This window comes from Pteronotus mesoamericanus, unplaced genomic scaffold (genome assembly GCF_021234165.1).
Source record: "Pteronotus mesoamericanus isolate MK-2021 breed Mesoamerican mustached bat unplaced genomic scaffold, CSHL_Meso_final scaffold_174, whole genome shotgun sequence".
NCBI classification, from domain to species: Eukaryota; Metazoa; Chordata; class Mammalia; order Chiroptera; family Mormoopidae; genus Pteronotus; species Pteronotus mesoamericanus.
The window spans coordinates 40,649,002-40,664,611 of record NW_026555309.1 but is presented as its reverse complement, the minus strand read 5'-3'; the positions used below and the strand labels follow the sequence as shown (position 1 = coordinate 40,664,611).

Here is a 15,610-nt window from a genome sequence, read left to right as displayed (position 1 = left end):
GACTTTGCCCCCCCACGTCCTTTTTTTTACCTTTTTCTCAGATTTTCATTTACGTGTACTACTTTGCTTTATTGCTCTGCTATTTTTTAAAACTTCCTTGGGAACTATTTATAGGTCCTTTTTCTAATTCTGCCTGTACTATTTATAAAGGGCAGGCAGGAAGCGCGGTCACCGGGCCGACAGCTGTGGGGAGAGCCCACCACCCTGGCAGGGACGCTGGTGGCACAGCCTGTTCCTCCGTCTAGCCTGACTGCCCCTGGGATCCCGCTATCACTCTCCTTCCTTCTTCACTGGGCGCTCAAAGGGCAGGTGTCACCTGGGGCTTAACTATTCCGGCCGCCACATCACAAAAGACCTTCTCAAAGCTTAAGCCTGACCATGCTGTTGGCCTGCTCAGACTCTCAGGGAGTCCGTGTTGTGACACGAGAGACAACGAAAGCAATAATAATGACCATACCACCACGCAGTCAATACATAGTGAGCAATGACTGTGTGACAGGCCTTTTGGTAACTGCCTTCATGGATTATCCAACAGCATTTTTGGAAAATATGTCTGTTGGGCAGGGGAGGAAATTTGAGGGCCAGAAAAATTAACTGGCCAAGTTCACGTGACAAGTAACTGGCCTTCGTGGGAGCCCAGCTCTTTAAGCACTGGGCTAGCCTGCGAAGCTCTACATAGATCAGCAAACCAAACTATTCAGTATGCACACTCTTGGTGAGGAGACAGACGTGCCTTGGTCCCCCGGGGCTAAATGTCAGAGAGCGGATTTAAGGCCCATTCTGTCTGGTTCCAGAGTTGGCTCCCAAATCCCCCCTCCACTGTCTTCCCCGCATAGTGAAGAGTGGACATAAACATTCTTTGTGAAAAAGCATAGATACAAAAGATTTTAATACGTCATGGTCCTCTAGAATATTCCTTAACCTGGAATTCCGAAAATCTGCAATGCATCATTGATGAAAGAAATAAAAAGGTACATATTACACCATAGACTATCATTCAGAAATAACTGGCCTTATATTTAAATATATATCTGACAATTACTAGATATCTGCTATATGCTAGGCGCATCCATATATATTCACATGTATACTGTATAAATATATAGACACACACACACACATACATTACTTCTATGAGGCAAAGACTGGGTCCCCTAGGGGTCGTGGGGAGTATCACACATCCCTATATTTTCCTCATTCTCCAATCTTCAGGCTTCCCTCCTTCTACAACCCCTCCCTCCACCCTGAGTGCAGCCACTAATGCTCACGTGCGAGCCCCCTGAAAGCAGACCTGAGTCCACAGGCAGAAAGGCCTAAGCACAGGCGCAAGTCTGCGGTTGTAAGGACGGCTTGTGAAATCACACCACAGCTTGCCCAGAGCACGGGCTTGGGGGTCAAGGGTCCAACCAGGAGATTTTGGTGCCTAGGAACTGGGCAGCGGCCATGGAGATGAAAAGCAGTAGACGAGTGTGATGTTTTTTCTTGAGTTAGGAACATTAGGACTTGGATGCTACTCAGGAGGACCTGGGAGCGCAAGGTCAAACACAACAGTGCCACTCAACCCATACCTTTCCTGTTTCTTATTAGTCTCTTCTCCTTCTCACCTGATTCCCAGCCCTTTACAAGGCCCAAACCTTCAGCTAGTGAAGAGGATAGAGGAAGCTGAGTGAGGAAGAGAGAAGAAGCTCCCCTGTCACATTTCCAAACCAGGTGTAAATGCAAACTTGGGGACAGAGAAGCTTTAAATTAGAGTGGTCCAGGGAGGCCTCTTGGAAGGGATGACATCTGGCCCAAGACCTGAATCAAGTACATGGTTCTATTAACCTGCCCCTAAGCATTTGGATTATTACTTGAAGATTTACCTTGAAAATGTTTTTTTACTTTTTTTCTCTTGGCCTGTAAACAGCTCTTCCTGTAACCACCTGACCAGACTCTGTTTGCCATTCTGTCTCAGGTTGTGGCCCAGGCCGTGTTATTCATGTGCATGAACACAGCTGGGATCTTCATCAGTTACCTGTCAGACCGGGCCCAGCGCCAGGCCTTCCTGGAGACGCGGAGGTGTGTGGAGGCCAGGCTGCGGCTGGAGACGGAGAACCAAAGACAGGTAATGGTGGCGAAGGCCATGTGTCCTGGTTGTCCCCTGGTCCGTTTCTGAATGACACAAAGCTTTTATTCTCCCCGAACACAGCCTGGCTTGCAAGTGTTCTCCCAAAGTTTGGGTCCTGGGATTCCAGAGTCTAAAATAGTTATGTCAGATATACAAAGAGGGTTGCTCTTATTCTCCACACTCAAATAATTTTTGCCCAAAGGAATAAAATGATTCCTGGCACAAAGTGATTTTCTGACACCCTTGACTGATATCTATGTTTGTGAATAAAGCTATGGTTGCTAAAAACCATTAAAAAATCTCACCTTTGCCTCTCCTTTCATTGAAACTGTAAATTGTTGTTTCAAATAATTTTTTTTTACTACATAGCAACTCAAATTACAGGAAGCTCATAGAAGAATCTTGACATGTGTGATTCCTGATACCTCACCATGATTTTCAGAAGAGACGGTTGAACATAATAAATGTTATGGAACATGATAGGGATCCCAGGATAAGGGCACACAGTAGGGGAAGCAGGGTATGTCAGGGTGGGAGCACATGTTCCAGTCTGAAGAGATTAAAATAAATGAGTTTCTTGAGTGGATGTTACAAGAATTTTAAAAATAGCTTTAGTCTCAAATGATATGTTTCATCAAAATAAAATTAGCTTTCAAAGAATAAACATTTGCCCCTAAGGAAATTATTCATCTATTAAAAATGTATGCATGTTTTCACCTCTGAAAGCAACTTTCAAAGAGGAAAAACAAGAGTGTGTTGAAAATTGGTTATAGAATCAACATATTTTATGTTCAACATGTTTATATACTCGAGAATTCTATGCTCAGTGGATATATCCTACCACACTGGACTCTTTTTTTTTTTAAGTAGTCTATGATACACACTTGTAATTTTAAGCCTCATGCCATAATGGTTTGAGAATTATAAATAAAGTAGCTGCAAAAAATGCAATGTTTTCTTCATATTAATTTGATCAAATTATCAGTAAAACATGGATTTTTGGAATGAAGGAAGCCAGGTCTGCGTGAGGACGGGCAGGGCGGACAGGCAGGGTGCAGCGGGCCGGGACGCAACTCCCACTGCTGTATGTTATCACCAGAGGCACCGTGTGAAGGACTGAAAAGCCAGATCCTATGTAGACTTTTCAGGATTCCGAATTAGGAAATGTCTAAGTTAACGTCTAAAACAATTATGGAACCTCATAACAGGTTTATTGTAGTTGCACTGAGTAACCCTATAAAACAATTTAGAAAAATAACTCTGAGAAAGGAATCACCTTGTACACAAAACATGAGTCGCTCCAGGGACTATATGTTGTGTTCCTCTGCAAAATGGAATAGTTGCCAGACAGACGCGTCACTCTTTCCATGGGACCTATGCCAATTCAGAGAATGTGGCTGTATTAATAATTTATTGAACTCTTCTTTATGCTCTGTTGCAACTAGAACTGTACTTATGGGTGAGTGGTCTGTGAAATATTGGAGATAATGAAAATGATCACTTTATTATACCCGTAAGACTTCTTTTCCCATCCTTCAAATGGAGTGTCTTGGAGTTACTGTGATGTAGAAATCTAACATGGTAAAAGGATTTTCCTCTATCCTCTCTAATCTTTATTTTGTTTAAGTTAATGAAAAGAAGAAGAGAAAACAACAACATACAGAAGTGAGAACAAGTGTCACTAGAATGCAGTGAGAAGATCTCTAGTGTTCATGCCACAGCTATGGTACCTCCTAGGTGGGCCACCTAAGCCACTGAACTATCTGCCCTAGGTCCCTCACCCATAAATGGGGCAATGTCTCCCTTTCCGACATTGTGTTTGCCTCAAATTAAATCATGTGTATAAAGCAATACAAAATTTTAAGTCAACCTCATTATAAGAAAAGATTCTCTTTCAGTGGAAGATTCCTTGTTTTGAGGATTAAGTAAAATGGGCAGTCCATTTGTTATAGTCTTGTGCTCACAGTGATGCTAATGTGTTTATGGTATACTGACCGCCCTCTTCCCTCGGCTGTAGTAGCTGAGATAGTTGGCTCGGTATTGTTCAATGCTGAAGTTACTTTCCATTGACACTTGATCTCTGCTTCAAGTTCCCATTATCCCTGAGAACTTCTTCAGTGGAGATGGACAGAGAAGTTTTTCAAATGAGACTGCCCAGGATTTGAAATCTTTGGCTAGTTGCTTACTGTCTTAGTGAGCTTGAGCAAGGTTTGAGTCTTAGTTTCCCCACCTGTAACGTGGGGGTGATAATACCCTTGCTGAAGAGGTTCCTGAACACTTAGAAATAGTGCAGGGCTCTTTCAGTTCAGTGAAAGGTTTCTAGTAGTGTAAATGTGCATAACAATTTTTATGGATCAACAACATAGCACAGTCCCAGGAGGACTCATCTGAGAGCTCACAAATTGGCTTGTCTTGGTTGGAATCCCAACTGACAGTTATTCACATGGAGGGAAATCAGGATGTGGCCCTCAGGTGTCCAGCGATCAGAACTCAGCATGAGGCTCCACATCTTTTAAAGTATAATGCATTGTTGACAAATCCATCCCCACTTACCTCTTATCAAAGCTAATTATAATAATATAACTGTTAGAAATTCTGTACTGGGTGAAGGAGATGCTTCCCCAAGGGCCTAAGTGATGTCAGATCCTTTTTCCTTGGAAAATGATTCCAAAGGAGACTAAATGGCATTTTTAAAACACTTATAAATGCAGAATCAAAGGCCTTATTGCACAGAAATGTTCAAGTTTTGAACGATTTTCAAGCACTGGCTTTCTCATCATAGGACACAAAGGAAATATTTAAACGACTTAATATGTTCAAACATGAATTAATTTATTTATTTAGAGTCTGTTATGTGCCATGAGCTTTTCTGGACATTGGGAATACAATGGTTACTCATAACTGGTTTCTGGTCTTACCGAGTTTGCCAAATATAGAAAAAGGTGAATGAGTATGACTATGCAAATATCTATGGGAATTATGCATGGGTCAAACCTAAACGGGAGGCAGAAAGAAGCTGACCTAAAACAGACAATGCCTGAGTTGATGTGATAATAATATTCAGCTCATCAAGAAGTGATGAAGAGTACGGTGTGAAAGTCAAACAACACATACAAACGTCATGAAAGAAGGGACAACATAGTTTGTTGGGGCAACTTTGAGTACTGCCATAATAACTCACTCCTGTGATCCATCCATCCATCCATCCATCCATCCATGTCGGAGTGGTGGCAGGGACAAATAAGACTCAGTCTGTAATCTGGATTGGGCCTGGAGGATAAGTAGAACTTTAATTATCACAAGGAAAGAAAGGAAGAATTAGCAAAGATATTGATTAGTTAAGATACATATGATGTGATGAAGCACAACAACATTGGGGATACCCTCTAGTAAACTTGTATACTTTCCTCAATAGCATACCACTGCATTTTTCCATTCAATGAAAACTGTGTATTTATTGAGTGGTAGCTACCAGGCATTGTTCAATGTCCTGTATATACCAAAGTGAAGAAAATCTGTTACAGGTCTCTATCACAGCATGCCATGCTGGATCTCAACCACTGCACGCCTGTTTGTTAGGGTGAACTGTGAGCCCCCTAGGAGCAACCCATAATGATTCTTGTACACAGCCCACCCAGCAGTGCCTGAAAACCAGTGTGGAATATATGGTTATGGAAAGACTGAGACTGTCAATATTTAATAGTAGTTACTAACCATTTTTCCCAAAAAATCACCCAGCCATAGCTAGATGTGCATGGCCCATGAGCCGTGCTGCCTCTTGCTTGGCAGGAGATGCTTGAAGTCATTCCTAACAGGCTTTTTTCTTGGATAACCTGAGATTGCATGCCTGATTCTTAAGGAAAAGAGCAAGCAGGCAGGAAAGGCTAGCAAACATTAAAACACTTTGCTCCAAGTTCCTTTGTGTATAGGTTTTTAACAAAGCTCCTTAAACATGGTCTCCAATTGCAAGATCTCCTTCCCCTCCCATAGCAGTTAACACAATGCCAGGCAGAAACTACTGAAGGGTCCCACGGGTTGACATTTTTAATTTAAGTGATTGGCTTCAAGATATCGGCCCTTCACACAGCAAAGACTTTGTTCTTTATTTTTAAAACAAATTTATCATCAATTATAACTAGAATAGAGCATATTAAACATCTTTTGTCTGGTCTCTCAGTCCCCAGCTTCTCCTCCTCCAGTGTGTTCTCCTTCCCAAAAACCTGGCCTGGTTCAGAACCAGTACATTTTATGAAGCTAAAAGCAAAATCTTCAATGTCTAGAAGATCTGGATTCCCGTCGTACTTCTTGTGCTTCCTGGGTGTGGGAACTTAGGCAAACTCTTCCCTCTAGAGACCTTGCTTTTGTATAGGTGTGAAAGGAGCATAATGCTATTCCTTTCTCCAAGTGGTGAGAATTAAGGATTAAGGGTAAGGAGTTCTCAGCCCAATGCAGAGGGTGTGCTCGAGGCACAGAGGGGATGTTGTAATGACTATGGTATTGATGTCACTCTGCAGGAAAACCATTCAATGGCCACATTCCCTCCAGGACAAAGTCCAAACCCCCTTGCATGGCCCAACAGGCCATCCAGGATCTGGCCTCTGGCCTCTATCCTGGATTCTTCTCCACCATCTTGTCACTCACACCAAAAGACCCCCCATTCTCTGAAATTGCTGTTTCACTGCCCTGTGCTGGGTGGTTCACTCTGCCTGAAAAGCCCATCTCCCTCCTCGTGTCTCTGCTCTGAACATTCTGCTTGCTTCTCCTCAGAGTTGAGTTGAAACGCTTTTCTTGGGCTTCCAGAATGCCTTAAAGTAAACTCTATTATGGGACCCTTTAGGACATTGGCTCATTTGCATTTCTCTCTTTCCTCGGACAATCAGAGCTACTTAAAGGCAGCTGCCTCTATGCCATTTATCTGATTCCCTGGTATTTATTCAGCACAATGCCTGCAATATAAGATCTTCTGGTTAATATTTATTTAACCAAGGTTTACTGAATTAAAACTTTGATTCCTGGCTTCACTTCTGCCCACACGAGTGTCATGTTGAAATAATTCTCCTGCACAAAAGGATAGGGATTTGGGCCTTTCGTGACCCCCATTAGAAACTTGATGGAGGAGGGACTCTTTCCCAGTTCAGCAGAGACTGGGACAGGCTGAGCCCGGGTCTGACGCAGACCTGTTAGGGGAATTTTCCATCTGGAAGCTGCATCTTAGAACATCTCTCTTTGGGGAGTTAGATACTAATTATTGTAGTTCTTGTGATTCCACTGCTCCTCTCAAATGATCCAAACGGCCCATATTTATTTTAAATATTAAAATGAATTAATTGTTTTTCTTTTAGCTTTGAGAATTGCCAAAACCTACTTATGGTAATCATGGCATTTCAAAGTGTCTCAGAAGCTCTGGGGGCGCTGAAATAAAGTTTCTGGTGATGCCATATGTTACAACAGTAGGAAGATTTATTATTAAATGCAGCAGATGTTTTAGCTGTGTTAAAGCAATTCTGTTTAACATCTTTGTTAGACAACAATGATGTAAGCTAGAGGTTTGGACAATAGATTGGATGAGAAACTTGGGTTTCCTATTAAGTTCTGAGTTGGTTGGTTCGATTCATGTGAGTGCCTTATAGTCTCAAGGAAATTGTTTTTAAAGCTACAGATAACTGTTAAGTACTAGCAAGGCAGAGCCTTGTCATTCATTCATTCTTTCTTTCTTTCATTCATTCATTCCTTTTTTTCAAGGAACAGTCAATTCAAGGTTGACCTAAAAGTGGCAGAATCTCAGAAATTTTCTTTTTTTATTCCAGGTCAGTGGGTATTCTCATCTTCCAAAATCTCTTGAGCTGCATACCCTCAAGCCATTTTTCTGCTTTTCTCCCTCTCTTAGATTCAAGATTACCCAGGTACCATTGGTCATGTGCATCCTCAGCTGTAATAAATATATTTTCTGTAACTCTTCTGTAGTTTCTACTGGAGTTTCCTAAACGCCCTTCTGACCTCGTACACACACGTCTTCGCTTATGCGTGTCTCCCTAACTGCAAAGGCACTCCTTTCATCCCCTAAACCTTATCCGCTCTTCAAAGCTCAGCTCAAATGTCACGTCCTCTGCAAAGACCCTCACTGTGTCCCCCAGCTGTGACCTCTATGAGTGTTTTGTTTGTACATCGCTTTAAGTAATTACCTCTATCTCCATTTGCTGTGCTTTTTCTTTATTTTTTCCTCTATACAATAAACTGTTGGAAGATTGGATGTGTTTCATTTACGTTCTTCACAATAGCTGTGAGTGCAGAAGCGGGGAAACCCAAGCTGGGAAGAAAAGCAGGGACAATGAATATACAATCAGTGCTACAACTGCATTTTCCAAAGGTTCTTTGGAATGAATAGATTTGGAAAATACTCTCCACTCGGGATATGCTTTCTGGGGTCCTTGTCCTCCTAAACCAGAAGTCCGGTCTCTACTTGTCAGTTAACAACTTTGTTTAACTTCCTCTACCTACCAGTCCAACTTCACATTTTATTATTTCTTTACGTGAATGACTTCAGTCTAAGTGGAGTTCTGCCTAAGCAAGATTTTTAAAAATAAATTTCATCTAGAAGCATTGTCTTGATCATCACATTGTAAACTTCTCTATCTGAAGGCTTTATTTCTTTCATAGGTTCATTTCATTTCTTCCCATAGTTTTGCTTTCATCTCTTTCAGGTATTTTGGGGCGTAAAAGTACAATGTGATTTCAGCCACCATTGCCCCCCAATACATAATGTTCTACAACTGTGCTGTCCAACAGAATTGCTGCGATGATGGAAATATTCTACATTTGTGTTATCCAAAAGTCACTAACCACGTGTGACTATTGAGCAGCACATGAAATTTGGTTAGTGTGATTGACAAATTGACTTTTAATTTCAATTAATTTAAATTTAAATTAGCCATTAAAGAACCATTTTTTGTCTCTTGTTGCTCTCTTGGTGATTTATCATGACTCAACCTTTGCTTCTGGATTGTTCCCATGTCAATATTTCTAACATCATGTTCTTTTCGGAGCTCCACGTGCCTGTCATCAACATCCTGCTGAACAGCTGCATCTGCATGTCCCGCTGGCATCGCCGGTTCAGCCTGTTCACCATCCTCTCATCCCCTTAAGAATGCATTTCCTTCAATAGGACACATCCTTGTACCTGATCCATCCACATTTGCTGTGGTGCAAATTCCTGCTGATGCTGTCTCCGCCATGTATGTACTGACTGCCCCATCTTTCTTTTCTAATACTGTTTTAAGCTCTCCCACAAAATAGCTTTCTGACTGGTGCTAATCAGTTTCTAACTAATGTAAACTGCTTGAATCACCTGGAGTCACTCAACGCTAAAATTCTTCTTGAAAAAAGAACCTGTATTTTCCTTTTTCCCGTTTTCTTTATGAAATAAGAGACTTTATGGACATATCAAACCTCATGAGAATGTACGGAGCAAGAGCCACTGTTTTCTCTCCATCTGTCCTTGTCTCTCTCTGCCTAACGGAGAGTAGGATTCCTGTGTAATATAGTCATTGCCCCCCTAGCATTTCTGTGGGTAAGAATGTGAACCCTCTCCTCCCCCAGGGAGCCCACTGATGCAGTGAGCCCCGCGGTGGCCCAGCTGCGCTCTCTCTGGCTGGAGAGGAGTAGCCAGTGCAAAGAGAAGGCCTCGGAAGCTCATGTTCATTTTGCAGCCACAGTCCCCTTCGCTGTGCCAGTAGTAAGGTGGCTGGCCTTGATTCTCATACCCCTCCTATATCTATTTCTCAGTTCACATCCCCAAAACCCCAACATGGAGTGTAACACCTGTGGGGACCATCTCTTTAGTGTGCAATTTTGGTTATAGAAGACCTCACACTGAAGTTTTCCATCAATTGCTGCTGACCATCAACTACAAGCCAATTTCATTACCCTGCAGTACAGCCCTCCCACTGCCTGGCTGCAGCCCCGCTTCTCAGTCATGTCACTGGCTACCTCCATTCTGTGCACCAACACACCGCCCAGACCAGCAAACATGCCCCCACTCTTCTGTGCCTTTGATTTTCTGCTGGCTGTTCCTTGCTTGCCCTCCAGATCCAGTCTTAATTCTTCTCTGTCTTTCTCTGTGCCCTAGGAGGTTAACCTCTAGGGCTGCATCAGCAGGTCATTACCCTCTAGTCTCTGGTTGCATTTGGCCAAGGGAAGCCCTGGATGGAAAGGCAAGGAGGTCAATGAATTTATTTCTCCCTTTCCTACCCTGCCAGCCTGTGGAATAGCAGTGATTGCATGTTCATAGCAAAGGCCATAACATCTATCAGGTAGCCCTCCGCTGCAGCCCCAGGATTGCCAGGAACCAGGAGTGTTCGTAGATCCACTCTTCCTAGCCTTCGGGTGCTTTACCATCCATTGTTGTGTTCCTTAACTCTTCATTACACTCTCTTCCATTACCCCTGTTGGGGCACCAACTTCATCCTGCCAGGACACTGAGTTGCGTGCTCCTGTTGTTCCATTTGTATGAGAGGCCCTGCTCCTCTCTCCCTCCATTGTGTTTGTGAGGCAGTATTTAGTAGAGCAGAAAGACTAGGAATCAGAACTCTGCTGTGCTCAGTACGGCAGCCACTGGCCATGTGTGGCTGTGGAGCACCCGGAATGTGCCTAGTCGAAACTGAGTTGTGCTGTGCATATAAAATACACACCAGATTTTGAAGACAATAAAAAAAGGAATGCAAAATATCTTTTTTTTTACATACATTGGCTACATGTTGATTAGTCATTAAAATGGCAATACTTGGGATGTATTTGGTTAAATGTACTATGAACTTTAAGAGTTTCTTTTCGGTTTTTTTAAATGTGTGTACTAGGAATTTTTAGTCCCATGGGTGACTCACATTCTTTCTCTACTGGACAGTGAGGCCCTACCTGCTTGCCCCATTGCACCATGTCCAACTTGTGGGTGTGACTCTCAGCAAGTAGTTGAACCACTTTGGGCATGAGCTCCCTCATCTCTCAATTAGAAAAGATAATTCTTGTCCTCATCCATGGGAGTGTGCTGAGAGACAAATAACATAATGCCTGAAAAAAGTGTTATCTCAACTGTAAAGAACTCTACAAATGTTAGGGCTATTTCTGTGAAAATCTCACCAACGCCCCGATCTGATGCTCAGATGTCCCTCCTCCAGGAAGCCTCCTCTGCTGTTTCCAGTCAAGAGTTATTTCTTTCTCCTTGGCACTTAGGAATTTTTAGTTAATGCAGGATTTCACACTCTGCCTAGTATTGTGGTTGGCACTGTTTATTCCCTCTACTTGCTAATAAGATGTAGAGCAGTGAGCAGAGGCCTAGTGTTAATGGCCGGCGACCCTCCTGTAGCAGCTGACTTCACCCAAAGGATTGTGTTTATCCCGCGTGAGTGGACCGCCCACTCTTGCATTCCATCTGGCTGCCTGGTTCTTTGCCATTTTTCCTGCCCACTACATATTTGCCTCTTCTGGCATGGTGGAAGGAGTGAAAGCTCTGAAGAAGAACAAACCTGGATTGGATTGCTAACACTATGCCTGGTTAACCTTGGGTATGTCACTTAAACTCTCTGAACTTTGGGTCTTTCATCAAAATGATGACATCCCATAATCTTAGAGTTGCTCTGAGGAAATCAAGCAATAGAGATGAGCATTCGGGATCATAGTTGGTCCTTGAGCTTTTGGACCACCTTGGTCATATCTTGAAGTTTACAGGAGAACACGTTCTGTTTCTAATAACTACAGGTTTTCTTCTTGATATTTGTTATTATTGAAATTTGGCATCCTGAGGAGTACTAATTACACCCTGATTAAAAGGAGGGCAGCACCCTGTGCTCATTTGCATACCATTAGCATTTCCAGAGGCCATTTAGATAGAGGAAATCAATCACCATTACTACCCTCAATGCCTTTGCGCAGGCCTGGAGAAGCTGAGAAGGAACCAAAGAACCACATCAGGGCCTTTTATCTCATAAATCTATCCAAGGAATTTCGACCAAAGAAATTGGAATTGGAAACCCAACACAGCCCAACCATAAAATACTGAAGGCAAGGCATGCTCTGTTGCCTGGCTGCAGCTGAAGGCACATTGCAAAAGTGGCAGTAAATAGAGCAGGGGGAGGACAAATTATGTAGTTTTTAAAAGTGGTCGATGCCCAAAATAGCTTATTTCAGCTGGATTTGAGCACAGGTCCACTGACAGGAATTCTCTGTTCTTTATTTTACATACACAATACTCAAAGTTAAAAATGTACAAATAATACAAAAAGACTTTTAGAACAATCTGAATAAGAACTATTCTAGAATTGTCTGCTGTTTGCTTCTAATTTTTTTACAAATGTCTTGCCCACATATACTTTGAAAGTAACTATTTTAGAAGGAAACTGGGTATTTACAACATGTTTAATAATTTTTCATAGAAACAAAAGTGTGTCTTCTTTTTACACTCATATTTTGTTGTTTACACCATACTCAATTAAATTTGATTATAGCAATAGCAAATACAACTAATATAAGCAGCCTTGGAAACAAACACTACTGCCTCCTGCTAAAGATATGATCTGACTGATGAAGTAGACATAGCAGGTGAACTAGATCGGGGCCAGCAAGCTATGAGTTCTTAGCAAGCTGGAGTCTCCATCAGGAGGACAAGCTATTGAGTCAGTTAAGTGGAGGTCTACTGTAATGCAATGCCATTAAAAAATTATTTATGAAAAATCAAAAGGATCCAAATTGATCTTTTAAAAAAACTGAAACTACTCTTGATTAGCAGTCAGTCTACAGAGTTGAAACAGACTGAGAACTCTGCTCTCAAGGCAAGAAAAAACACAGAGACATGCACAGAGCAAACCCCAGGTAAAGAAGGAGGCACAGACTGGAGTTGAAAGATCTACAACTCCAGCTGGAGTTGAGATTGGAGAGATCTACAAGCCAAGGAACACCAAGGACTCCTGGCAGCCACCAGCAGAAGCTAAGAGAGCTGGGCTGGGCCAAGGGTAGAGCAGCACTTCTAGGAAGTTCACGTTGCTTTTATGTCCTCCTAGCTCCTCCCAACTCTTCTAAAGACTCCATTTTTGTACCTACCTGTCCATCGCGTGCAAGAAAACTGATAACGACCCCAAAAGATCATTTTCCAAGGTGTCTGCCCCTCCTCTCAAACCAGGTTTAGACTTGCTGAGTTCCATTCCAAAAAGCCTTCAGGCACAGCTTGACCCAGCAGCTATCTGGGACACTTGGTTGATGTCTCTTCATTATCTAGGAGTGAGCTAAGTTGTCAAAATCCAATCAAAATTCCACATTAACTGACTTTTTCTGTCTTCTATGGAGTTTTAATAGTAACAAATGTATTATCGCTACTCTGTCAGGTTACTAGTACATTCTGTAATGTAGACCAAGCCCTGAGTTAGGTGCCAGAAATAAACATAAGATGACATTTTTTCATAATAAACTGGAGTATGGCAAGCTTAACCCTTTCCTGACATATAGTTATGTAGCATGTCTTACATCTCTCCACTACATCACAAGTTTCTTGATCAATAGAGAACCCAATGTTTTACTCCCATAATTTCTAAATTGATATGAGATATTCAGCAACATTGTATCAAATGAATAACATAATAATTGAATTAAGGAGTCTTTCCCACAAGGCCCCTTCTCCAAATATGAGAGTATTATTGACAAATATTGGAGAATAATTTCCCTCCCCTCCTTAGGCAGTGGGATGCTAGATTTAGTGAAGGTTTTTCTTTACAATGAGGGTGTTTCTGTTGAACTCTCTACTCCATCTGCTACTGGTAGACGAAGGTTGGAGGTTCAAGTAGTGAGTGCATAGCCTGCAGCTAGACGAAGAATGCCTTTGCAAACCACCCCGGGTCATGGCGAGGAGGACATTGAGTTTCACAGCTCAGCTTCATTCTCCCCCACCTCAGTCCTGGCCAAGATGATGGTAGGGGGAGGTCTTCACACGGAACACGCGCAAGGCCAGCAGGATAGCTGGATAGAAGGAAAAGCCCTCCAACCCCCTTCTGGTACCAGGTTGGGGATGGGACCAGAGGAAAGCAGGCATGTACAGAATCAGATCAAAATGGCTCAGGGAAGGTACTGGGCCAAAGAGGCCTGTCAGCCTTGCTTAGGAAAAGAAAGGATTGGTTGGGAGGCGGATCCACCCAAAGCACACAAAAGTTTGGGGAGTTTGATCATTCTGAGAAAGCACCTGGCCTGTCCCACACCCAAAACTAATATAACCTCAGGGAAACAAAGAAATGTGTTCTCCTGCTCATGGCTTGCTGCTCAGGACCTGCACTCAGACAGTGTACTGGCCTGTTCTCTCCATGGTCTACGTGGCCTTAGCCATCATGTGACCCATGGCCTCCAGAAGGGATTCTCTCTCTCTTTCTCACCCACCTGGTTCACGTGACATTGTGGCCCTAGCAACCATATGGCCCATGGCTACGTGGGCCCCACACGCAGATTCCAGGAGGGAACCTGAAGTGCACCACAGCCAGAAACAAGCTAAGCTTAGAGATGAGCACATAGCAGCCACCTGCAGACTCCTAAGCACTGTATTTTACATGGGAACTGGAATTCTGGACACTGCCTTTTGGTTCGATCTTGTTGTCTAGGTTTTGCGGAAGAGATGGGCTTTGAGACAAGCGTCTGCCATTCCCCAAGATCACGCCACATCTGAATAAAACCTTTTTCATTTTGTATCAGCACTGGCCTCACAAATTTGGCTTTTGTGGCAGCAGGGCGACAAATCCCTGTTTTGTTTGGTAACAATTTTCTTTCTCTCTTTAGTCAGCGGGATGCTGGCTTTTGTAGATGTTTTCATTTACAACAGGGGGTGTTCCTGTTGCATTCTCTACTTCATCAACTCCTCTTTCTTCATCCCTATTGTCCAAAAGAGTTTGCGGTTATCTCTGTGGGAGCCTCTTCTTTTGCATATGAATCACCAAGATGTAAATATTTCATCTTTACACCTACTCACTTTCCAACAGTTCAAAGTGTTTTATTTCTCTCATCCATTGTCCTGGCATCTCTTTGGAATATGAAGGAAGCAGGTGGTGCCCTGAGCTGACATCTGTCATAATGCCATTAACATTTTACTGCAGTCATTTTTCAGTGCCTCAGCCAACTAGACTGCATGCGTGGTGAAGGCAGAAGTGAGACCTGTCCCCTTTTCAGCCCAGTGCAGAGCGCAATGCCTGCCACACACTTATTCCTTAGAACATCTCTGTTTGCTAAATAACAGTTCATCCGATGATAATCCACCATAAGGTACCCAGACGCGAAAAAGATTGTGAAATGAGTCATTCCATGTGATCTGTTGCACCCAAGCAAAGGACAAACCCCAAATCAGCCTCCCCAGCACAGAGACTGGAGCATAGAACTCACTCACTAATGGATCCAGTTGTCTGGGTTCACATCCAGGAGCTGCCTAACCCCTCTGTGCCTCAGTTTCCACTTCTGTGAATCATCAGTAATAAACATATCTACCCC

At 42.8% G+C, this 15,610-nt stretch overlaps 1 protein-coding gene across 1 annotated transcript in view; it reads left to right on the top strand.

Moving 5' to 3' along the window:
* Positions 1–15,610, top strand: part of ADCY8 (adenylate cyclase 8) — a 156,023-nt gene that overhangs the window by 24,638 nt on the left and 115,775 nt on the right. The window contains exon 2 of the mRNA XM_054590096.1: positions 1,955–2,104. Within this exon, the coding sequence (XP_054446071.1) occupies positions 1,955–2,104 (150 nt within the window). The remainder of the gene's footprint in view (positions 1–1,954; positions 2,105–15,610) is intronic.